The sequence below is a fragment of the Prionailurus bengalensis genome, chromosome D2 (assembly GCF_016509475.1).
Source record: "Prionailurus bengalensis isolate Pbe53 chromosome D2, Fcat_Pben_1.1_paternal_pri, whole genome shotgun sequence".
NCBI lineage: Eukaryota > Metazoa > Chordata > Mammalia > Carnivora > Felidae > Prionailurus > Prionailurus bengalensis.
Genome location: NC_057351.1, coordinates 11113902 through 11138591, shown reverse-complemented (window position 1 = coordinate 11138591; position 24690 = coordinate 11113902). Strand labels below are relative to the sequence as shown.

The 24690-nt window shown below is 38.8% G+C and overlaps 1 protein-coding gene across 11 annotated transcripts in view; it reads left to right on the top strand.

The window, feature by feature from the left end:
• Positions 1-24690, top strand: part of RYR2 (ryanodine receptor 2) — a 756924-nt gene that overhangs the window by 597826 nt on the left and 134408 nt on the right. For all 11 annotated transcript variants that reach the window (XM_043596215.1, XM_043596214.1, XM_043596207.1 and 8 more), the window contains 5 exons: positions 3160-3209; positions 13814-13874; positions 15106-15344; positions 17005-17086; positions 23786-23916. In XM_043596215.1, the coding sequence (XP_043452150.1) occupies positions 3160-3209; positions 13814-13874; positions 15106-15344; positions 17005-17086; positions 23786-23916 (563 nt within the window). The remainder of the gene's footprint in view (positions 1-3159; positions 3210-13813; positions 13875-15105; positions 15345-17004; positions 17087-23785; positions 23917-24690) is intronic.

Sequence of the window (24690 nt, the reverse complement as noted above, 5' to 3'; positions counted from 1 at the left end):
GGAGGAGATGTACGTGGAGAGAGGGGTTGGATGTGGGAAGCACGGACGAGAGAACATCACAGACCTTGGCAGTGGGTCATATGGCAGGCCCCCACGGTGCTGGAGTTTCAGTGCTGAGTGGTTGGAACAATATTGCTGGCAACGGTAAAAAAAAGAAATGACGGAGACCTGGTTTTGAGAAGAAGGGGTTCAGTTTGGTTAGGTAATTACTGAAGCATGGCAGGTTATTCAGCCGGAAATGGCATATTTGGAGATTATCTGTACCCATGTTATGCTCACAGTTCTGGAAGCAGATGAAGGGAGAGTAGACAGAGAAGCAAAAAGGTCTGAATTCCAAACCTTAGAGACTCATTACATCTGAAGGGTTTTCAGAAATGGTTCTTTGAAGAACACTGAGGATGATTTATTAGAGAAGAAGGGGAAACATATCGCCGTAAAACAGAACTGAGAGTTTCCCAGATTGAAGTAGTCAGTGATGCCAAGTACCATAGGCAGCTTTCCAGGACCGAGATTGAAAAAGTATTATTTGATTTACTGATCAGCAAGCACCGAGAATTTCTAGGGAGTGTTTCTGTAGAGCAGTGAGACATCAAAGCCAAGGAATTGTAGGTGCGTTATGAATTCTTTTTCTTAATTATTTTACTGTTTATTTTTGAGAGAGAGTGTGTGCATGTGTGAACAAGCGAGCGTGGTGGGGCAGAGAGAGACGGAGACACAGAATCCAAAGCAGGCTCCAGGCTCTGAGTGATCAGCGCAGAGCAGAACCCGATACAGGGCTCGAACTCACAGACCCTGAGATCATGACCTGAGCCAAAGTTGGATGCTTGACCCACTGAGCCACCCAGGCGCCCCAATGAATTATAATTTCTTAAGAATGTTAGTAATGGAGGGATATACATACAGAAAGAGAAGACAGTATTATGTAGAATATTTTTAGAGAAACTATAGGCCAAAGCTTATAGTAATAAAACCTTATAGTTGATATACAAACTCCACTCTAAAAGTGGATGATAGCACAGGAAGAGAAATAGATACAGTTTGTCCTTTGTGAGAACCTGGTTTTCTACATATCTACATATTTCTATTTCTACATATCGGCTACTGATTAGGAACAACCAAAGTTAAGAAGCATTGCTATTTTAAGAAGTCATTTTTTTTCAAACAGGTTCTCAGACATTCACTATAATCCAACAGAATCGGACACAGAATAATGCTGTGTTTTTCATCCCAGGAAAATGTCCTAGGTCTGGATGAATTGGGTTCAAACATGATCCTAGCATTACAAATTCAACATCATCTCAGAATGTTTCACACTGATACGACAGAGTCTCAGTTCGTAAGAAGTAAAACGAGATCACTTAAAACAGGTTGATAAACATACAGGGATCCAAAATACGTACGACTCTGACAAGCGCTCAGTCTTTAGAGATGGAGACAGATGGTCATTGAATTAGCATAAGGCTCAGTGGGTCAGAGCACCTGGAGAACGTTGCCTATTTTATTATCTCTTTTTTTGTTTACATTATAACACAGAGACAGTGCAGCTCAGGAGGCTAATATCTCATTTTAAATATAATATCTGCTTGAATAGATCATTGTTTTAAAAACTTTTAGCACTGCTAGGAGACGACTCAAGACCTCAAATTCCCTGAGAGATTTGCCGATGCTTGTTCTCTCGGAAAAGCTGTACGATACCCTTTATAGTTATTTTTCATTAATACATTATTCTGCATTGTTACAGAAATGAGAGATGATAGCCAAAACTTACTGTTAAAAAAGTCAGTGTCACAGACGTGATTCTCCGTCTCCTTTCTCCAGTCCTGCCGTGAGCTCGTGACTCCATTTTTTTTCCATGACATCGTCCATATCCCCAGTCTTGGGGAGGGCATGTCTACACACTGTGTTTATGGGAGAGCTTTGCGAGACAGAATGGGGCACTCAGGATCTAGCTGGGACAGTCAAGCTGGGTGTGGGTGGTGTGGTACACATGGGTCATCAAGGCTAGAGCTTCCATCAAGTTCTGGCTACGCAGAGCCTCTATCTGAGAGCTCAGAAGTGTTTGGGTAGATGTGAAAATAGTATCATTTGCAATATGGAAGGTTACATGTCATGGTAGAGATTTGCACATGACCCCTAGGAGAGGCTGGAAGGAACCCTTTCAGCTTGGACTGGGAGTGGTGAAGGAGCACTGGGTGTTAGCAAAGGCTTGTTGGAGTAGACATGTCTGTTGCTGAATCCTGAGGGATGGATAGAAGGGAGTATAGCAGGGAAGGGAGTGAAGGGTATTCCTGAGAAGACCTGGAAGGAGCCCGCCAGACTGCAGCCTGGGGACAAGCTGGGACAATGGCAGGTCTTTCCCAGGTTCTGATGTGAGAGTTAGTACATATCAGTGCTGTCCTGCTGAATGCAGGCCACCCTTATTTGGGATCTCCCACTGCCGATCCCCAGGAACACAGTGGCTCCGAAACTCGCTCTGGAGGAGATAAGAAATAGGCTTACGTCAAGCATTAGCATGAAGAGCCCTTGAACTTACTGCATCTGCAACATTTTTCTGAGTGATTATCAGTTGTTCAAATTCTATCTCTACCTCACTGTGTTCAAATTCACTGGATGCTTTGGTGTATATGGAAGGGGTATGCTCACGGTTGGAAAGAAGGAAAGTTCAAATGATAAACATACTAAACCTTAAAGTGACATTTCATGCCCCAAGTGCCATACTTCTGATTTTAAATAATAATGCATAACAACAACAAAAATTCTAGAATTTCAGTGGTGCATTTGGGCAGATAAAATTTTAAGCGTTTTCCTTGTGCTATTTGAGTAGTCATATTCTTAAGGGGTTCATATAGATTGCTTTTATATTAATTAGCTTTGCTTTCAAATTTTTTTTGGTTTCTTTACTTATAATATGTGCTTTTTTAACCATGTTTGTTAAAGATATGCACTCAAAGATTCTTTCTTTAATACCTCTACTCCACATTCTGCTCAGAAAATTGATTCTTTCTGCGTGACATCATGTTGCTTTTTTCCTGCTCATATATCAGCTGTTTATTTTTCTTTTTTTTCTTCTTTTTTTTAATTTTATTTTAATTTCTCCCTGTCTTTTCTATCTTCCCTCCCCCTTCCCCCCTTTCTCTTTTGTTTTTCTTTTGTCTTCAGCCTATTCTGCAAACTTGGAGTTCTTGTCAGGCATAGGATTTCACTATTTGGTAAGGAGACCCTTGCAACCAATACTAGCATGGCCATCACTTGGTTTTCTTTGCCAATTTTGCACTGTGTTGTGTGCTGCTATGTTGCATGAATGCATGTTTGCATGGCTGCATGCATGGTTGTCATAGGCCAAGATAAGGTCCTCGAGGTCGTTTGTAAGTAGCATTCTCTATGGTGAAATTGAAGACTGTAACTTTTTTATGCTGGTCCAAAGCACATTTGAAAATCAAAAGGTTGTATTATGAAAGAGAAAATGAATGGACATGGCGGCTTCTGCCATCTTTTGTTTCGGAGGGGTGAAGTGCAACTGGGCCCTTGAATTCATTTGTCTGTTTCTGATAGATTAAAGAATGAGCTGTCATAAGTCAGAAAAAAATTTTTAACTGCACTTCTTCTTCTTCTTCTTCTTCTTTTTTTTTTTTTTTAATGCTCTTGACTACAGATTTGCATGTTGACTGCATTCCAGACATTGGAGCTTCATGGTAGAGGCAGTGAGGCAAGGACCTCACGTGGCAGAAGTGACTTTTCTAGCATCACCCACCCCATAGTTAGCTTTTGTTTGTGTCTGAGAATTCGCGTGACTGAAGTCCACACACCGCGCACCTGCTTTTGGACAGCCATGCAGGGCGGTCACCCACATGCCACAGATTCTCCTTGCCGTGGGGCTTTAGGACTCCAGAGCAGCTGGCAGAATTTGTGTTTTCATTTCCTGCATCTGCTTTTGTAAAGCACGAAAGCAAACTTTAGCTCTGTGCACTGTCGGTTTTGAGACAGTGTTGGGGTGATTTTAGTAACGAAATATTTAGTGTACTGATACAGATGTAAGTTCAGTTCCATTCACAGGAAACGCTAAGGGTTAAGTCATTTCTATATAAGACACAGTGAATATTTTTTAAAGTTTATTATTTATTTTGAAAGAGAGAGAGAGAGAGAGAATCCCAAGCAGGGTCTGCACAGTCAACACAAAGCCCAACACAGGGCTCAAACTTAGGAATCGTGAGATCATGACCCAAGCTGAAACTAAGAGTCAGACGCCTAACCAACTGAGCCTCCCAGGCGCCCCTGTATTTCATTTAAATTGCCTGAGTTTTTGCATTCCTATTTAAGTTGTGCCACATCATTGGGCAAAATCTCTTCAAAGTAATTTCTAGTTGACTGATTTTTGTTTGACTTTTCCTCAACATAGAAAAATTTGTATGAACATTGTGCAGACAGAATTGTTAGAAACTCTTCAACTTTCTCGTAATAACAGTGGATTCAAGTGTCCTCCATTTGTGTTCCAAGAGTGCTGTCTTATTCTGTATCGCTCTGATGGGGACCCCTTTTCTCAAGAGCAGTGTTTGCATTCTTACTGATGAGCATGGTAATATTTCCGTTGTGCTGTTTCTAAGTTCTTACTGTAAATTCTTGGCTTCTTAGTTTATATTTCACTATAATTTCTTTTAAAAATTTTCTGAGGTGTTCCATATATGGAGCAAAGTACACAAATCTTGAAGACAGCTTGATGATACAGTTTGTTGAAATTTTCCATCCACGCATACATGTCCATTTGCTCAGATCAAGACATAAAACATTTCCAGCACCCCAGAAGCCTCCCTTGTGCCATTTCCGGTTTATAACCTCTGCAAAGGCACTACATACAGACTTCTTTTACTGTGGATAAATTTTGCCTGTTCTTTAACCTCCTGTGTTTCTTAAGGGACTAGTAATTGAAGATAAATGCATTGATGAAACTTGTACTACCTCTCCATGGAGACAAGCCAGACTTTAACATTCATGCCATCCCTACATGATGCTGATACTCCATTTAGGCGTTGTATTTTAAATCCTGTAGCCTTTAAATACTATTATTTTTATTTTTAACAGGAATTTACTGGAGAGCTACTTTACCTCAAAAGCGTACTTGTGTGTGTCTTCTTTATATTATTCTAGCGTCTCTTGTTTTCAGGGTTTCAAATTTGTTTTGGCATTTGCCTATACAATAATACGAACTTCAGGAGGCCTTTGTTAATCAAACATTTTCTAATACAGTCTTGTCAAGTTATTAGAATCTTTAAGTCTTATCCATATCACGTTTACACATGACAGTTACAACCTGGCTTTAGACTCTAGTAGGTTGTCCCAGAAAAATAGTGGGCTTCAAATCGGAAAACCTAGATATAAATGCTTTATTTGTAACTAGACCAGCTGAATGATTTGGATGAGAGACTTGATTTCTCTGAACCTTTGTTTTTGTTTTTGTTTTTCCATTTAAAAAGAAAAAATTAACGTTTGTTTATTTTTGAGACAGAGACAGAGCGTGAGCAGGGGAGGGGCAGAGACAGAGGGAGACACAGAATCTGAAACAGGCTCCAGGCTCTGAGCTGTCAGCACAGAGCCCGACGCGGGGCTCAAACCCACAAACTGTGAGATCTTGACCTAAGCCAAAGTCAGCTGCTTAACCAACTGAGCCACCCAGGCACCCCATGTTTTTCCATTTTTAAACTGGGTCACAATAAATACTAATCTTAGAGATCAGTTGCGCATAGCTGATCGAATATAAGATAATGAACATTGAAGGATTATGTAAACTGCAGTCTTAACAGCTTTCAAACCTAAGGGATTCCTAGGGGAACCTAGAGGACTTAGCTCTTTAAAGTACATGCATAATTAAGCCTTTATAATTTACCCATTTCCAGAATGAAGTCGAAGTGGTATATCAACTATTTATTTTTGATATATCCGTTCTGCCATTGTGGATTTCCCTAAAGAGAGAGACCTAATGTACACACACACACACACACACACACACACACACACACACACAAATACATACATAGTGGTCCTTTATAGTCATATTATCTGTGATTTTTTCCTTTCTCCCTTCTCTAACATACCATTTTTTTTCCAAATTCTGATAGACAATACACTGATGATCAAAGTGGTTTTTACTGTACTGCTTTAAATTTACAAACTGTTTATGACTTAAGCTAAGGACAGATTAAGACAGTTAAAAGTTGAGGTTGACAAAGGAATGCCCGGGCTTTGTGTCTTAGGAGCGATGACCAGAAGTAAAGATTTAGAAAGACACACCCTCAACATGTCAGGAAGGTGCGATTGGAGACACAAGGGGAATATTCATACCAAGAGACAAAATATTCGTCGTGGTGGTAGTGATTGTGGTGAGTTCAGGATCTGATGAGTAAGGGACTCTTTATTCCAAGCTGGCTGCCAAATTAAATTCTTGTTATGCTTCCAGACTTCATCTGTAGTTGAAGGACTTTTCTGATTAATTGAAGATTCCCCACATTTGGACTTCTATATTTGTGTATGTCTTTTATCGACTTAAAAATGCATTCTCTACATTGAGGCACACTATTTAAGAACTAAAGAGACCATCAGTACAAAACGTTTTATGCTTCATATATTTTTTTGAGGCATTTAAACCGTTTCATTTTATATTTGAAAAAGCTAAGTCTTTTAAAAGCAGAAACAGGCCCTATTCCCCACAGAACAGTAGTTCTGATGAATCCATTAGAATGCTTTATGGAAAAATATAACAGTGAAGAAATTAGTATCTTCATTATACATATATATATATAGGCCTATATATGTATAGGCTTCCTGTTTGAATTCTGACATCCTCGTTAGTGATTATAAGTTGGTGTACTCTTGTATTTAAGAAAATTGGTTAGGACATGGACGGGACCCAGGCAAGTTGAGAAGTGATGGGAATCCCATTTGCCGTTTTCAAGGATCCATTGGCAACTAATGAAATATTGCTTTTTAATCCCACCATTTTTGCTCACTTTTGCTAAGTGGAAGTTCCGATTACAAATGCCAACGATGGTAGAAAATACATAAGCCCTCCTGCTACAGCCTGTTTAAGCCTTTTGGTCAGTTGGAAAGGAAGCAGAATCTGGTAACTAAGCCTCCAACAGGGACAGCCGTGGTGCCACAGGTGTATGCAAATCAGGACTTCACAAGGGCTTTATTTTTATATGTGAAATAAATAATAATAAAATATAATCTAATGCCTTAATAGCATTCATTTGATGCATTCATTCAATATTTATTTTTAATTTTTATTAAAAATTTTTTTAATGTTTAATTATTTTTGAGAGAGACAGGGACAGAGAATGAGCAGGGGAGGGGCAGAGAGAGGGAGACACAGAATCGGCAACAGGCTCCAGGCTCTGACAGCTCAGAGCCTGACGCGGGGCTCGAACTCATGAACCAGGAGATCACGACCTGAGCCGAAGTCAGACACTTAACTGACCGAGCCCCGCCAGCCACTCCATCAATCAACATTTATTGTGCTCTGCTGTGTGGGGTCATCCTTTCAGGGTGTGAGAATAGGAAAATGAAGATTTCTGCACTTCTCCACTGTGACCATCGGAGGCCGGTCCAGGCATCGGTCATCTGTCCTCTTGGAACAAACTGACCATTCTCCCTGAATCCCCTCTTGCTCTTCCAGAGTGTTCTCCACAGCAGTTGGATCTTCCCACAATCCTGTCTTTCCTATCACTCTCCTGCAGGTTCAGTGGCTTCCCTTTTCTTGAGAAGAAAATTTCTGAATCTGGCCACATTAGTGTTTCATAGACTATCCCCTAAGTACCCCTCCATCCACCTTCCCTGCCATGTTCTGGCCTGCTGTCTATGCTTCAGCTTAAGTGGCCTTCTCTCTGCTTCTTAAAAGTACCATATCCCTTTCTGTGCAGGGTCTTTCCACCTGCTGTAATTGCCTACTAGAATGGGGTCCCCAGACCTAAGTCTCCTCTCCAGTCCTTCACACTCAGTGGAGTAAACTGCACACCTCACCCTTCAGATTTCAACCCAAATATTACATACTCTGTCAGGAAAACCTTCCCCAACCTCCCTGATTTTAGTCCCTCCCCCTACTCTTAGAACATTCTGTTCACTCGAGTACCTGTCCTCCATGATGTCCCCAGAGTCACATCCCTGTCTGGCACAAATCTCTCGGCTCACTGGGGGCTTGTTGTATCTGAAGCCTGGCACATAGTAGGTCTTTTATCCATGTCAGGTGACTGAAGGAATGAACCAACTAGATCTTGCCTTTAGGAAGCCTACATTCCGAAAGAGAAGAGCAGACACTTAGAACAAAGAGATAAGGGCTCTTGATTTGGAATTTTCTTACGTTGAGAATAACTGAAACTTTACCTTTTTTTTTTTGGCTTATGAGATGATTAAGAAAAATGCATCCAATTATCCCACATTTCATTAGAATCACATATATATATTTTTTTATTTCTTAAGGTGTCCAAGAAACCACTTAGGGCACTTACACTGAAGTGGAAGTAATGCATAATTAATGACTATTCAAACAAGATCATTAAACCGAGCCAACCGTGATCCTTTCACCTAGAGGAACTATGTGAGAAGGCACAAAATAGTTATCATTCGAAGGCCTTTTCTACTTTCACACTTTCTGATAAATTGTTCACGTATTAGTGAGATAGCAGATTGTCCAGAGAGCTGGAGAGTTTCCTAATCTGATAGCAGAGACATTTTTGGGAATGCCTGGAATCAAGCAAACACTCCAAAATTGAGCATAGTACTCCAGAATTTCTTCTGGTTTGTCCTCAGTGACCCTAGAACCCAACGTGGCACGTCTTTAATTTGACTCCAGTATTAGCCGCAGGGATATTAAATAGGGTAAGTATTGCCACATATTTTTTTTTTTTTTAATTTTTTTTTAACGTTTATTTATTTTTGAGACAGAGAGAGACAGAGCATGAATGGGGGAGGGTCAGAGAGAGAGGGAGACACAGAATCTGAAACAGGCTCCAGGCTCCGAGCGGTCAGCACAGAGCCCGTCGCGGGGCTCGAACTCACAGACCGCGAGATCGTGACTTGAGCCGAGGTCGGCCACTTAACCGACTGAGCCACCCAGGCGCCCCAGTATTGTCACATATTTAAAAGAAGCAGTAGTTCTTGTTAAAATGTTGGGTTTTCTCCCCCCAGGAAGAGATGCCTGATTTAAACTGCCGTGTAAATCTTAATGTTATGTTTGCAGAGTTTCAGTAGTAAAGTGATACAGTAGATTCTACCAGTTGGTATCTCTCCCTGATTAACAAATTAATGTGTTAAATTTACGTTGACCCATCTGTTATCTCCCCACCCCCAAAACCCATTCGTGTTTAAAATGAGGGCTGCTATCTTGTATCAGGAGATATTAGAAAACTAGTACATGTACGTATTATCCCTAAGAAGGTTCAGATCATGCTTGTGTTTAATGGGACACATAATGAAAGGAAAATTACTTAAAGCACTCAGGGTCTCTGAGGATAGTGCATATCTGAAAATTGGACATGTCATTATGCTGGGAATTTAATAGTCCACTTATGTGCAATGTGCTGCTTTTGCTGAGTATTGTTGAAATCACTAAAATATTGTTAAGGTCTTTCCCTAGAGTAACAGTTCTGTTGTTTCTTGACAGTATACATAGCAAAGGCAAGAGTTTCCTGGATTTAACTTGTTTTATGAGCTATGTAAAAAATAACGCATTTCTTGTGAAGAAATAGGTGAGAAACGACAGAATTAGAGACCTATCATGAAAATAGTATCAGAAAATAGTATTAGAGTGATAACAGATATTTCTTTCCTTTGAACATACCACTTTGAGAGAATGTACTTACTTCGGGGTAAATAAATAGAATATGTAATTATCTAAAATATATTTTCAGTTTAACTAAAACTTCTCACTAGGTTAAAGTTTCAATAATTTTATTCTGTTCAGTGTCACAGACTTTGGAAGTAATGAAGTTATTGGCCCTTTTCAGTCTCTTTTTATCCCCTTTTAATTTTGAGAGAAATTTGTGCTTCTAGCATAGTTTTATTTCACATTATTAATGAGGATTCTGCCAAGATTAATCGTTTCTTCAAAGGAGCGAACGCAATGAGGTATTGTGTCAAGAGCCATGGGAGACAAGTGAGGATGAAGAAAAAAAATTAGAAAGTCTGTCACTGCTTTCCCAGTGACTCGAAACATCACATTACAGAACAGAAGCAGGACATCACACGTCAGATTTTGAATAACATTGAAAACTCGTGATTTACAGGAACCTTATATTAAAAACCACAAAACAAATTGAGATTAAGATACAAAAGGAATATTTTGACTCTAACGTCTTTTAACTTTGTTGTTTTTATTTAGAGAGTTGTCATGTTTTATGAGTTGGTACAATCATTGTAAAAACCAAACGCTTGCTGTCTCTTGCTGTCAGATTCAGGGATAGGTTATGATTTTAATTATGTACCTTTCATGCTTACGCACTGATGGGAACACACAACCTCAGAGACACGTAGGCAACTAACTCATGGGTGTTTCCTTAAGGGTTGGTCAGTTATGTTTAAGACAAGGGAAGCAGTTTGGACCTTGAAAGAGCATAAGCTGGAAAGTATCAAACTTTTGGTTTTTATTCTAGTCCGAGTAGTGAAGAAATTACATGTAGTTAAATACATGAAAATACAATCATCGCTTTAGAATGTTATCATCTTACTCCACTGTCACTAGCCTTTCCTGTCCTTACCGATAGTGTGATTGACATTTCTGGTGATGGCGATCCAGAGAGCCTTCAGAAGGGCGGGGTGCACGGGGTTCTTATATTATTTAAAGTTCTTGCTACATGCTTTATCTCTTCAAAACTAATCATAAGCTAGGCCGCTACCCCTGCTGGTATAATTGATGCTTTTGCTTGGTCTGCCCAACAAGATGTTGAAGATTCAATTTGTACTTTTTCTACATTCCTTAGGGGCCTCCCCCTACCGTTTTTTTTTTTTTTTTACACGGAGATGTTTCCATTCAAAGTTATACTGCATCTAATGTGGAGTATACCAAAATGTGACGATTCCCAGAGCTTATGGTGGGTTACTCTACAATCACAGAAATCTCCCATACGCCCTATGCATTTTCCTCTGACCCCCAGAACTTGTCTGGCCACTGGTACTAATTCCTATTCTTCACAGCCCACAAGATTTAACCGAATACCTGCTGTTTGCCGGACACTATTCTCGGGGCTGGCCTACACCAGGAAGAGAAATCCCGCCTCACGAGTTCATAATGAATGGAGGTTTACCATACCCCAGCCATTTCTTTGGAGAAGGCTCAAAGTACAAACACTGGTCCTCTATACGAGGAGACAGCAGACTGGAAGGGAAAGGGAAAAAGAGCTGAGTTTTAGGACAAAGAGTGAGGGGCCAGCCTCTCTGACTTGGGGCTAACTAATAACTTCCATTAGAGTCTCACACGTTGCCTTGTGTCCCCTCTCCCTCCTGGGCCTTCTCTTTCTCATTTTCTGGGCCGTCTCCTCCTTATCTTTCACACTTCCAAACATTGGAGGCCCTGAGACCTTTTTTTTCTTCTGTATTTATGCACATGCTGGCCAATTTCATTCAGGCCCATGATTTTTCAAAGTATCTGTATGCTTATGGGGCCCAAATGTGTAGCTCCAACCCAGCTGTGTTCTCTGCACTCCAGATGTGTGCACCGGCAGCCTATTCTGCTTCTCTACCTGACATTAATAGGCCCATCACGCTGAACCTACCTGAAGCAGATTGAGCTGCCCCCAGCTCCCTCATCCCGCTCCTGTCTTGTGCTCTCTCTACATCAGTAAATCTTACCACCGTTCACCCAATTGCTCATACAAGTGCTCACCCAATTTTGGAGTTGTCCCTGATTCCTATCCGTCTCATTTCACGTTCAGTCCATAAGCGAAGGCTTAAAATGAATTCTTAACTTCTTCACTGCTGGTATCCTAATGCAAATTCAGTGTCATTGACTGTAGCAGCTTCCTAACCACTTGCACTCTTGCCCTTCCAGAGTTTCACACAGTGTGAATTAGTCCTTTTAAAATAGAAACCAGAACCCTTCCTGTTCAAAACCTAAAGATATTTACTGTTGCACCTGAAAAAAAAAAAAAATCAGACTTCTTGCTCTAATTGCAAAACCTGGCCAGTCCCCTCCTCTCTACCTCATACCCCCCTTCTTTCCCCTGAATCTTGATCACACATCAGCCACCTTCACTGCCTTACGTGGAACACCAGCTTCATTTTCTGCCTCAGAGCCTTTGCACGTGCTGTTCCCTCTGTCTGGGCCCTTCTCCCAGATATAGGCATGATTTGTTCATTCAAATCTCTGCTCAAATGCCACCTTCTTAGAGCCTTGTGACCACTCACCTTATTACCCTACCCAGTTGCTCTTATCCCTATTCTCTGATATATGTATGTGTGTGTGTGTAACTATATATATATAGTTATATAATTAATATATATAAATATATAGTTTTTACTGTAGCCTGGTATTAGGTTCATATTGATTTTTTTCTTAATATTTTATTAACTGTGTCCTCCATTAAAATGCAAGTACCATGAGAACTCTGTTTCACTTATAACTGGAAGTTTCAGAATGCCTGGTATTTGACATGTATTTATTGAGTGAATGAATAATTAAATGAGTAATACTTCCATGGGCTGCAGTGAAAGCCCTACGAATCAATAGACAGGGACATAACAAATTCTGCCTTTCTGCTGATTTTGTCTTCATTATTACCAGAAATCCTGAGAATCAAAGCACGAGATGAATGGGACATTTTATCAAAGAACTCAGTCTAGCAATGAACAACTTAGTTTTCTTTTTTCTTATGTATATCATATCACTAAACTGTCTTATCCAGATTCTAAGGCAGTTGTTAATTTTCATATAAAGATTTTTTTTTTTTTGCCAAAAGAATGTAACATACTCAAATGTTATTAAAAATGTACATATAGACCTCAGGACCCGGGAAATGACTCTATGTATTATAAATAGGGAACTATAAAATGAGGAAGCAATAATGGCAAGCTGTATTGTGAGTGGCCAAATTACTTTGTAACTTTGGATTCATCATTTTATTTATTTGCTATTATGTATCTTCATCACAAAGTCAAATAGGTACAGTAATTCATCATTCCTATTTCTGTACTTTCTGATAAAATACACAGTTAAAATGGGTGAATGTCATCTTTCAAGAAAAGCCATCCCCATTTCAAATATCTGAGAAGGGTAGGATTTAACTTCCTCAGCTTCTGATGCTTATTTACGTGATAGTTTGGTGGCTCGTTTTCACCGAAGGCCAAAAACACTTGGGCAAAATAATTCATCCGAATGCAGTTGAATGGAATAAGAAAGCAGAGACGCTTGGGTAATTGCAAAGGAATTCAATTTATTTATGGGACTTTTAGCCCATCTCGTTTCATAAAGGATATGAGCTGATTTTAAAAAGTTGCTACACATTATGACTTAGGAGGAAGATGAGCCAATATGGGGAGGTGAATATATTTGAAGAGTTCAGTTAAAACACTTCAGCCTGGCACAGTGCTTTGAATGCTTCTTGAGTATGTCAGCTATTTGATGAAACATGCTTTATTGCTTTTCTACTTACATTTGCATAACCACTTTCGAGCAGAAAAACCGCATGATTTTGAACTTGATTATCAAAAAATCTTGTTAATTGAGTTACTGTCGGGTTGTACTGTTGACTAATTTTTGGTACACAAATATTACCAGAAAAGGTCTCTGAGAAATCCTCCGGGCAATTTATATAGCATTTTGTTTGCTCTTTAGGAAATGATGCCACATCAATTGTCAACTGTCTTCATATTTTGGGTCAGACTTTGGATGCAAGGTAAATGGATACGTTTTTGTCTAAGTGAGCATAGTAGTGCTACACTTAAAAGAATGTTAAGACATTCCTTGTCTCTTGATTTCAGTGTTTGGAATTGTAATAAACACTTGTGGGTGAAAACGTATTTTGTAAATTACTAATAAATGGCATTCTGTTATTTTTGTGATCATATATATATATATATATATATATATATATATCGTTATTTAAATTTCAAGCAATGTCTGTAGCAGCTAGGTATGTAACTGAAGGTTGAAGCGGGAATGTATCATGTCCAGTAAAGATGATGGTAAGCTGCAACTTCAGAGGTCTCGGTAGCTTCGAGGTGTGGTAACTTGTGTTCCACACTTGTGGTAACGTTTAGCTTTATAAGGACATGAGCTTTATTCTTATTTTACAGATGAGCGAAGTGAAGCTTAAGATTGCATAGTAAGTGTGGGAGTAGGCCAGTTCCCAAGTCTGTGTACTTTCTACTCTGCCCTCCCAGCCACAGGACTGGAAACCCAATCGTTTGCCTAAATACCAAATCCGTGTATCTCGCAGGATTGATTCAGCCTTTAAGTCATACATTTATTTCACGTATTATCCAGGATAGATCTAAATAAAAATTCCTCCTACAGAGAATATCCCATGATACTCTCGGGTTCTTTATCTTTGCCTTTAAAATTTTACTCGAGGTGTTTTGTATAATAAATGAAAAAAGTAGATGCTATTAGATCCCTTCATTTCCTACTAGAAATAGTGGCATTTGGGGGTCACTTCTGTACAAAGTTCAGCCTTTAGAGGCTCATTTAGCTCATGGCTATACTTCACTCCTAAAACATTTACATCATTTAATGACTTGGTGTAGCAGGGATTCAACGTTTCTTTCACAGCCGTTGCCTCAGAAACCGTTTCGGTTGTGTTGGATTTGGGGATTAGCTGGCTCAAAACCTGTGTTTTGCTCATTATGAAACAAATACTCAAAATTGCTAGAAAATACAGAGCATGAGCGCTGCCTCTTGATCTGGGCCCTCATTAAGTTGACGGTGAAGACATTTGGGAAAGGTTATGCATTCGCAGAGCAATATATTACTGTAAATTCAAGTACGTTGAAAAAGTTTATTGAGGGTGAATTAAAGTAATTGGCTGAGTGAAAGTCACGGATAAGTAACCAAAGTAGAAGCATGTGTTATTTCTATTCCACTTGGTCCTTTTGCAAGGTGTCTGTTCTCCCTTCTCTAATTGCTAGGACTGTCATGAAGACTGGCCTGGAGAGTGTTAAAAGTGCGCTCAGAACGTTTCTGGACAATGCGGCGGAGGATCTGGAGAAGACGATGGAGAATCTCAAGCAGGGCCAGTTCACGCACACCCGAAACCAACCCAAAGGTGTTACTCAGATTATCAATTATACCACGGTGGCTCTGTTGCCAATGCTGTCATCATTATTTGAGCATATTGGCCAGCATCAGTTCGGAGAAGATCTAATATGTATGTAAACCTATTACTTAGACTTTCACTATCTAATAGTACAATGAGAAATTGTAAAAGCCCCATCAAGCGCTGCTTATCCATTGAAATGCACTCTTTTTTTTTGCCCCCAGAACATTCGGTTGACATTTGAGTTACAGAAACCATTCTTAGAGAGGTAGATCACTGAATCACATGCGTTCACAGAAGGGACCAGGAAGGTAGTGGTGGTGGGCAGTCATTTCCACCTTGTTCAAGTGCAGGTTCCAAATTTTGCTGCTTCTCTGTTCCCTCTTTCCATGGAATTTTTCTAATGCAGTTTGATCACGGGATGTGCAACATTGTTTTCCAATTACGTCTGAGTCAGTGCACATTGTTCTACAAGCTGTAATTCTGACAAAGTCCGTGGCTAAACAATTGGCCTACTACAGTGGCTCACACGCTTTCTATTTGTAGGTTTTGGTCTGTTTTTATGGATTTAATCGGCTATTTTTGCATAGATTTCCATAATTGTTAAAAATATCCACAGAATGCTAATAGCAATGCGAAACACAATGATACGTGACCTGTCCCAATTTCCGACTCTCCTACTGATGTTGAGCGTGAGAGATGTAAGGCCTTGTTAAGTGGGTCTTAATGACATGCCTACTCAGACTCTCCACCTTGTAGGTCTCCCAGTGAAGTACGGCTGTGTGTGAAAACCACTGTGTTACTCAGTGGATAACACAGCCGCTATTTCGCGGCACATGTCCTTGAACCATTGTAGGAGCACTGCAGTGCAGTGTGGACACGGAACCAGGTCCGGAGGACAAGGATGATTTCTCCATTCATGTCATGGTACATTCTCCAGGAAATACTAGAAGAGTTGGGATTAGAAATCCAAGGTTCTTAGATTTTCTTCCTTGCCTTTTAAACATGCCTTATCGGATCATAGATCACCTATAAGGTTTTATTTTAGTTTCTGGCTTCTCTATAAGATTGGCTTCCCCATGCCTCGAATGTCAGGTCAAAAACAAGTCACTCACCACCTCCTCCAGCACTGTCATTATTGTTCACTTAGGTGTTAAAATCAAAGACACAGTCTTTATATACCTTCAAAACAGGAGACACAATCTGCCTGATGTTCCCAAATATTCTTGTGCTTAATTTTATTCTTGAAATCCTTTTTTCTTCCATCTACAGAAAAATTATTTTTAAAATGTTCCTGAGAATGTTCCGAATAATTATAGTCCATTCCATAGAATGCTTTCAGCTCCTTAAAGAAACAAATTTTGTTTGAGAAATAATTTTTTATTTCATTTTACATATGTGTTTGTTCTAATTTTGCTTTAAAAACAATTTTTTTTAATGTCTATTTATTTTTGAGAGAGAGAGACACAGAGCATGAGCAGGGGTAGGGCAGAGACAGAGGGAGACACAGACTCTGAAGCAGGCCCCAGGCTCCAAGCTGTCAGCACAGAGCCCGACGTGGGGCTCAAACTCACGAACTGCGAGATCATGACCTGAGCTGAAGTCGGACATTTAACCGACTGAGCCAACCAGGCACCCCTAATTTTGATTTTTTTAAAAAAATGCTAAAACATAAGTATGCCCTCAATATGGAATTTTGGTTTTATTCTAAAATTTCTTACGACAGTGTATAAATAACAAGTGTTTTTGTTCTGTTTTTATTTTTCCTTAGTGGAAGATGTACAGGTGTCATGTTATAGAATTCTGACTAGCTTATATGCTTTGGGAACCAGCAAAAGTATTTATGTGGAAAGGTAAGATTTTAAAACTAACTTTGTGTCAATATCTGTTTCCGGTGTTACAACCATTTATTTCAAGTCTTTGCTTTATCATTTTTTCCTTAGTTACACACTAAACAACGAGATCAACATCTTGAATTCCTTGGAAGTAATTGAACAATCTTTAAGCTAAATTTGAATTGATACAATAAAAGTCGATCAAGTTATGTAAAAAAAAAAAAAGTAAAGCAATAATGGTAAAGACCATATTCAATGTAAAGATTAAACAGAGCATTTATGAGTCCAGTTTATGAAGGAATCTGCTAGAAGAGTTCCTCATATGTATCTGAAAAGCAAATTAAGCATGAATATAGGCAGTTATTAAAACCAGCTTTCTTTTTCATGTTTTCGCATTCAAGATGAAGAGATCTTCAGATGATGTGGACAGGTCAAGTTCAGGTGTCCCACTGAATTTTAAAATAAGAGGTCACTCGCAACTTCAGTAAAAAGATTTCTGTGAAAAAGAGAAGAAAAAGACGGCAGTTTTTTTAAAGGCTAGACTAAAGAAAATGACATTCGGCGAGAAGACTGATGAAATAAATCAGTGAAAGGATATCCTAATGGAATAATACTGAAAAGTTGTAAATTCTCCCCCAGTTAATCTACTACGATGCAGTTTCAAGCAGAAATTTGGGTTTTGGGGTGCCTGGATGGCTCAGTCAGTTAAGCATCTGACTTCCTCTCAGGTCATGATCTCATGGTTCATGAGTTCAAGCCCTGCATCGGGCTGTGTGCTGACAGCTCGGAGCCTGGAGCCTGCTTCGGATTCTGTGTCTCCCTCTCTCTGCCCCTCCTCTACTCGCATTCTGTCTCTTTCTCTCTCAAAAATAAACATTTAAAAAAAGTTTTTCTTTCTTAAAATTTTTTAAGAAATTTGTTTTTTATTGAAATTTGGGAAATTCATTTGAAAGTTCATTTGAAAGAATGACTCACAAGACTAGCCAATAAAATTTTGAGAGAGGAAAAGGTAATGTGAGAGTACTCACTCATCTGGCCTACCAACTGTTAAAACTTACAAAGCATCAATACGTAGGGGTGCCTGTTGGCTTCGTCAGTTAAGGGTCTGACTCTGGGTTGTGATGTCACCACTCCCGAGATTGAGCTGACAGTGCAGAGCCTGCGTGGGAGTCTGTCTCTCCCTCTCTCTCTGCTCCTCCCCTGCTCATGCTGTCTCTCTCTCTCTCTCTCTCTCTCTCTCAAGATAAATATATTTTTAAAAATAATAAAAAATAAAGCATCAATAATTAAAATAGGGTGGCAACTACATAGAGCCAGAACAATTAATCCATAAAGAGGACAACTGAGTTCACTCTGAATATTTTTTACCTGTATTTTCTTTAACACATATTTTATTAACTTTATTTTTTTTTATTTTGAGAGAGAGAAAGAAACAGAGCACACAAGCAGGGAAGGGGTAGAGGGAGAGGAAGAGAGAATCCAAGCAGGCTATGTGCTGCCAGCGCAGAGACTGATAGGGAGCTCAAATCGCAGACCATGAGATCTTAACCTGAGCCAAAGTCAAGAGCTGGACGCTTAACCGACTGAACCACCCAGGCGCCCCTACCTATATTTTCAGTTAATCTCTTTTCATATGATTTTTAGGGCTTCAAATATTTTATACTGAGGGAGTTTTATAATTTATTGTTACCTCATTTTTGAAAAATGAATGTTTTTTTCATTTCCATAAATAATGTTAATCTCTGTTCATAGTTTTCTATTTATTTATGTATATATATTTAAATATATATAAAATCTATATATATTTAATTTTATTTGTTTCAGTTATAGTTATAGTTTAGTTATAGTCTCAGTTTGGTTATAGTTCAGTTTAGTTATTTATTTTAGTTACAGATTAAAGAATAGGCATATATTAAAGGATCATGATAACATCTCACTGTCTTTCCAGAAAATTGATTCACTTGACACTGTCAAGTTTAACAAGAAAAGCCTTGTTTCCTCACATTTTCCTCATTTCTGATTATTATTCTTTTTACTATTTAAAAATACAATAGTTAAAAAATGGAATCCAATGTTAATTTTAAAAAAAAAATTTTTTTTTAATGTTTATTTATTTTTGAGACAGAGAGAGACAGAGCATGAGCAGGGAAGGGGCAGAGAGAGAGAGGGAAACACAGAATCAGAAGCAGGCCCCAGGCTCTGAGCCATCAGCACAGAGCCTGATGCGGGGCTGGAACTCGTCAACTGCCAAGATGGTGACCTGAGGTGAAGTCGGACGCTTAACCGACTGAGCCACCCAGGCGTCCCTCCAATGCTAATTTCAAATGCACTTCCGTAACTCCCACTTCTCAGCCATTGTTTTGTGTTTACTCTGCCATTTTTCTTTATTTTATGAATTGCCTTTCATATCTCTCGTCCATTTTTCTATTAATGCGTTATTTTACTGATTAGTAATGAATTTTATCTATTAAAACCATTTTATTTATAGCAAATATTAATCTCTTGCCTGTTCTTTTTCCCATCTTTGTGACTTATAGCATTTTTATAACTTTATAGTGCTTCTATATGAAACTATGTAAAGATAATATCTTATGACCTGGGAATTTTTTTTTATAGAATCTGTCAATTTCTTCATGTGTGTTTATTCTTCTTAGTTTAATATTTTTAGAAAAGTGATACCACACTCATAACAGCTAGAAGTTAAAATATTTATCTCTGGGGCACTTGAGTGGCTCAGTCTGTTGAGCCTCCGACTTCAGCTCAGGTCATGATCTCGCAGTTAGTGAGTTCGAGCCCCGGATCAGGCTCTGTGCTGGCAGCTCAGAGCCTGGAGCCTGCTTCGGATCCTGTGTCTCCCTCTCTCTGACCCTCCCCCGTTCATGCTCTGTCTCTCTCTGTCTCAAAAATAAATAAACGTTAAAAAAAAAAAAACTTATTCTTTTAGGTTTTTCATTCTTTTTGCTGTTTACATTTAGCTTTTTAATCCTTTACTCATTCAATAAAAATTTAGTAAGCACCAGGTTCTGTGATAACAACCGTAATAAGCAAGATAGATCCCTACTCTCAAAGACCTTAGACCTAATGAGGAACAAAAAACAAAACAAGTAAAGTGAAGAATGTAATATTGGCAGCTTATCATGGGTCAGTAAGCACACAATAAAGAGAATGACATGGGGTGTTCGGAAATGTATGTTTTAGAACGTTTGGCAACGCAGAACTTTCCTCCATTCGACAGAAAGCAGATAGTAGGTAAGTCAGGTGTAAATAGGTGTGTGTCTCCTGGCTTCCATTTTTCTGAATGAAATATGCCTCAGCCAAGTGATGGTTCAGAAAAGAAATGTAAGAAGTTCGAGGAAAGTAGTGAATGTCCAGAATGATCATCTCTGGAGTAAGGGGAATTTACTGGAAATGAATCTGAATTTCATGTTTCTTTTTAGGTGTTATGTAGAATTCAAATTAAAATTTTAAAACCATCCTCCATGTGGCAAGTATTTATCTTTAAGTGAAATGTCGTTGACATACAATGTTATATTAGTTTCAGGTGCACAGCTTAGTGACCGGACAGTTCCCTATATTACACCATGCTGACCACTCTGAGGGTAGTTACCATCTGTCGCAGCACAACATTATTACAATATTATTGACTGTATTCCTTGTGCTGCACTTTTCATCTCTGTGATCTATTTTATATCTAGAAGTTTATTCCTCTTGATCTCCTTTACCTATTTCACCCATCCCCCAACCTCCTCCCAAAGGAATGATTTATTAAATATTTCTTTTATCTACTGATTTAAAATAAGACCTTCATTCTATACTGTGGTATAGATTAAATAGGTTATATTTCTAGAATCTCTATTTTGTTCTGTTATTTGACTTTTTAAATAATTAGATCGGTACCATGTAGCCTGAACTGTTAGTACTTTATGATACATTGTAGTATCTGGTAATCCAAACTCTCTCATAACCTCAGCAGTGCTCTCATTGTTACTCTTTTTACCTCTGGTTTTTCCTTGATAAACTTTGGGAGTCTTTTGTTAGGATCTAAAAAAGATACATTTTTTTTTTTTATTTTTCTTGCAGTTATAAAGTCATTTGGGGAGAGTATAAAAATGAAAATTGGGAGGGGTGCCTGGTGGCTCAGTCAGTTGAGCGTCCAACTTCAGCTCAGGTCATGATCTCGCGGTCCGTGAGTTCGAGCCCCAGCTTGGAGCCTGGAGCCTGGAGCCTGGTTCGGATTCTGTGTCTCCCTCTCTCTGCACCTCCCCCTCTCACACTCTGTCTCTCTCTCTTAAAAATAAATAAACATTAAAAAAAAATTGTAATGAAAATTGGAAGATGAGTAAAAGATATCTTGGAAAAAATGAAAGAGTGTCACTGTACTAAGAAAAATGTAGGTATCTTAATAAGCATCATATAAAAAACCTGCTATTTCCAAAATACAAATACTCACAGTTGGTCTGAGAATTACTAATTGAATCAAAATTTTAAAGTAAATTATTAAATAGTTCACATGTATTATTAATAAAATAAAAGGACTTGTCCAGTCAGATGTAAGAGAATTCATTACTTTGGGGTCATATATGAAACATTTTAGGCTATTAAATTCTTAAATAAGTATATTCTCATTATTTTCAAACTTTTATTGAACTCCTATTATGTGTCAGAAATTTTGCAATTCTTCATCCCAGTTTTTAGGTAAGGAAAGCAAAACAGAAAGAATGAGTAATTTTCCTAAAGTGATGCAAGTATCAGGAATAAGTTTGGGACTCAGGTCTGTCTGAATCAAAGCCTGTTCCCTTTGTGATTTCTTGCTGTCCTAAATTATTTTTAGTAATAAAATGTTATTCAGTGTTTGAATTAAACTCTGTGTTATTGAGTTATTCAGTGTCATTCTAGGAAGAGGTATTTTCTCCTAGCTGACTAAATGTCTAGTCATTTTTAATTAAAATATTAAACTATTAGGCGTTGTTAATTTTATGTAGTCATATATTTTTCCATTAGGAATTTAAAGCTACCAAAGAGAATTGTATGATCTTTTCTTAATTAGATAGATTTTATGGACTTTTCAAGTAAAATATTTATGTGAAGTAATTTCAGGAGGTCATAATATGCTGAAGTAACTCATATTGTCCTACATTTAATAAACATGTGCCAGCGAATCCTTGGATTATGTAGGTAGCTAAGGGAAAGAGAGAATTTTTTTTTTAACGTTTATTTATTTTTGAGACAGAGAGAGAGACAGAGCATGAATGGGGGAGGGTCAGAGAGAGGGAGACACAGAATCTGAAACAGGCTCCAGGCTCTGAGCTGTCAGCACAGAGCCCGACGCGGGGCTCGAACTCACGGACCGCGAGATCATGACCAAGCTGAAGTCGGCCACTCAACCAACTGAGCCACCCAAGCGCCCCAGGAAAGTGAGAATTTATGTCACTGGCAGGGGAAGCCATGGGTCATGAACTGCCCTGAATCAATTGATCCCAGAATGATTCCTTAAACCTCTTCCTTTCCTTAAAAACGATGAATCAATTTTATGTGTTATTAATAGTTTTTGGTATATATTATGTCTTAATATTTCATAGCTACCTTGAAATTACTTAGTAAATTTTCAGAAAATTATATTAGTGTGTTGGTATCACTACTTTTTTTTTTAATGTTTATTAGTGCATTTATTCACCTAATAAGAATTCTTCCTCAGTAGGTCATTATGTTTAAAAAAAGAAGAAGATGTAAAGAAAGGAAGCAAAGCAAAAGAAATGTCCAGACTCATGGGGGGGATTTGACAGGGTTTTTCTTGTTATTTTGGTCTATAATGTTTTAACTTATTTTTTAATGTTTTATGTATTTTTTTAAATGTCTCAAAAATATGGATGTATTCATTTTTGAGAGAGAGACAGAGCACAAGCAGGGGAGGGGCAGAGAGAGAGGGAGACACAGAATCAGAAGCAGGCTCCAGGCTCTGAGGGGTCAGCACAGAGCCCGATGCAGGGGTGGAGCTCACAAACCATGAGATCGTGATCTGAGCTGAAATCAGACACTTAACTGGCTGAGCCACCCAAATGCCCCAGTGTTTTATTTATTTTAGAGAGACAGAGACCACAAGCAGGGAGGGGCAGAGAGAGAGGGTCCAGAGGATTTGGAGCGGGCTCTGAGCTGACAGCAGCAAGCCTGATGCAGGGCTCAAACCCATGAACTGTGAGATCATGACCTGAGCCAAAGTCAGATGCTCCCCCAACTGAGCCACCCACGCACCCCTTAACTTCTTTTTAAACTAACGGATAATTTAGCTGTTTTTAAATGGTGGAGACTTTGCTATTGAAAGCAGATGATGTTTCGCAATGTAGAAATTGGATTTGGGGGTTACTTTTATTATTTGCGTGATTATTATCCCTCTAATGTTAGTTTTTTTGTTTTTAATTTTTTTTAATGTTTTTTATTTTTATTTTTGAGACAGAGAGAGACAGAGCATGAGCAGGGGAGGGGCAGAGAGAGAGGGAGGCACAGAACCCGAAGCAGGTTCCAGGCTCTGAGCTGTCAGCACAGAGCCTGACGTGGGGCTCGAACTCATGGACTGTGACATCATGATCTGAGCCAAAGTCGGTCGCTTAACTGACTGAGCCACCCAGGCGCCCCTCTAATGTTAGTTTTAAACTTGTTGCCTTTAGTGTAACTTCTTCATTCACTTGGAAGACCTAAAAAACAAACATTTTGCACTTGTAGGCAACGCTCTGCGTTAGGAGAATGTCTTGCTGCTTTTGCTGGTGCCTTTCCTGTCGCATTTTTGGAAACTCATCTCGACAAACATAACATCTACTCTATCTACAATACCAAGTCATCGCGAGAAAGAGCAGGTAATGCAGAAGAAGCATGTTCAGTATTTGAGATATGACCTTGAAACGTAATGACATCTACTGTATTTTCCTACAGTGATTTTTTTCATGGACCATTTCAATTTATTATCTCCAATGCTATTTGTTTTTAAATGTTATGATTTGGAATTCTCTGGAATGTTATATACTATCCCCATAGTGTCTCTACAAGAAAAGTCGTTTAATTTCTTCAAATTAGCCCTCCTAAGAATAAGACAAAATAATTGGCAGAAATGGAAGTAAATGGGTCAGTCTGATTTCTGATTCAGTTCTCTCTCATAGGTACAGCGAGTAGAGGGTGTTACTCATTATATTTATGGATTTGTACCCTTCAGATTGGTTTTGTTTTGTTTTGTTTGGGTTCACCAGATGTGTCTGTCTTCTTGGGACAGATTTATTCCATGTGATTTTTTTCTCACAGTTTAGTCCAATTTTTATCATTTAAAAAACTTATAAATCTGAAACACAATCAGTGACTCAAATTTGAATCTGACCTTAGCATGTGTATTCTTTTTTTTTGTTTTTTTTTAACATTTATTTATTTTTGAGACAGAGAGAGACAGAGCATGAATGGGGGAGGGTCAGAGAGAGGGAGACACAGAATCGGAAACAGGCTCCAGGCTCTGAGCTGTCAGCACAGAGCCCGACGTGGGGCTCGAACTCACGGACCGCGAGATCATGACCTGAGCCGAAGTCGGCCGCTCAGCCGACTGAGCCACCCAAGCGCCCCTTAGCATGTGTATTCTTAAGATTTTT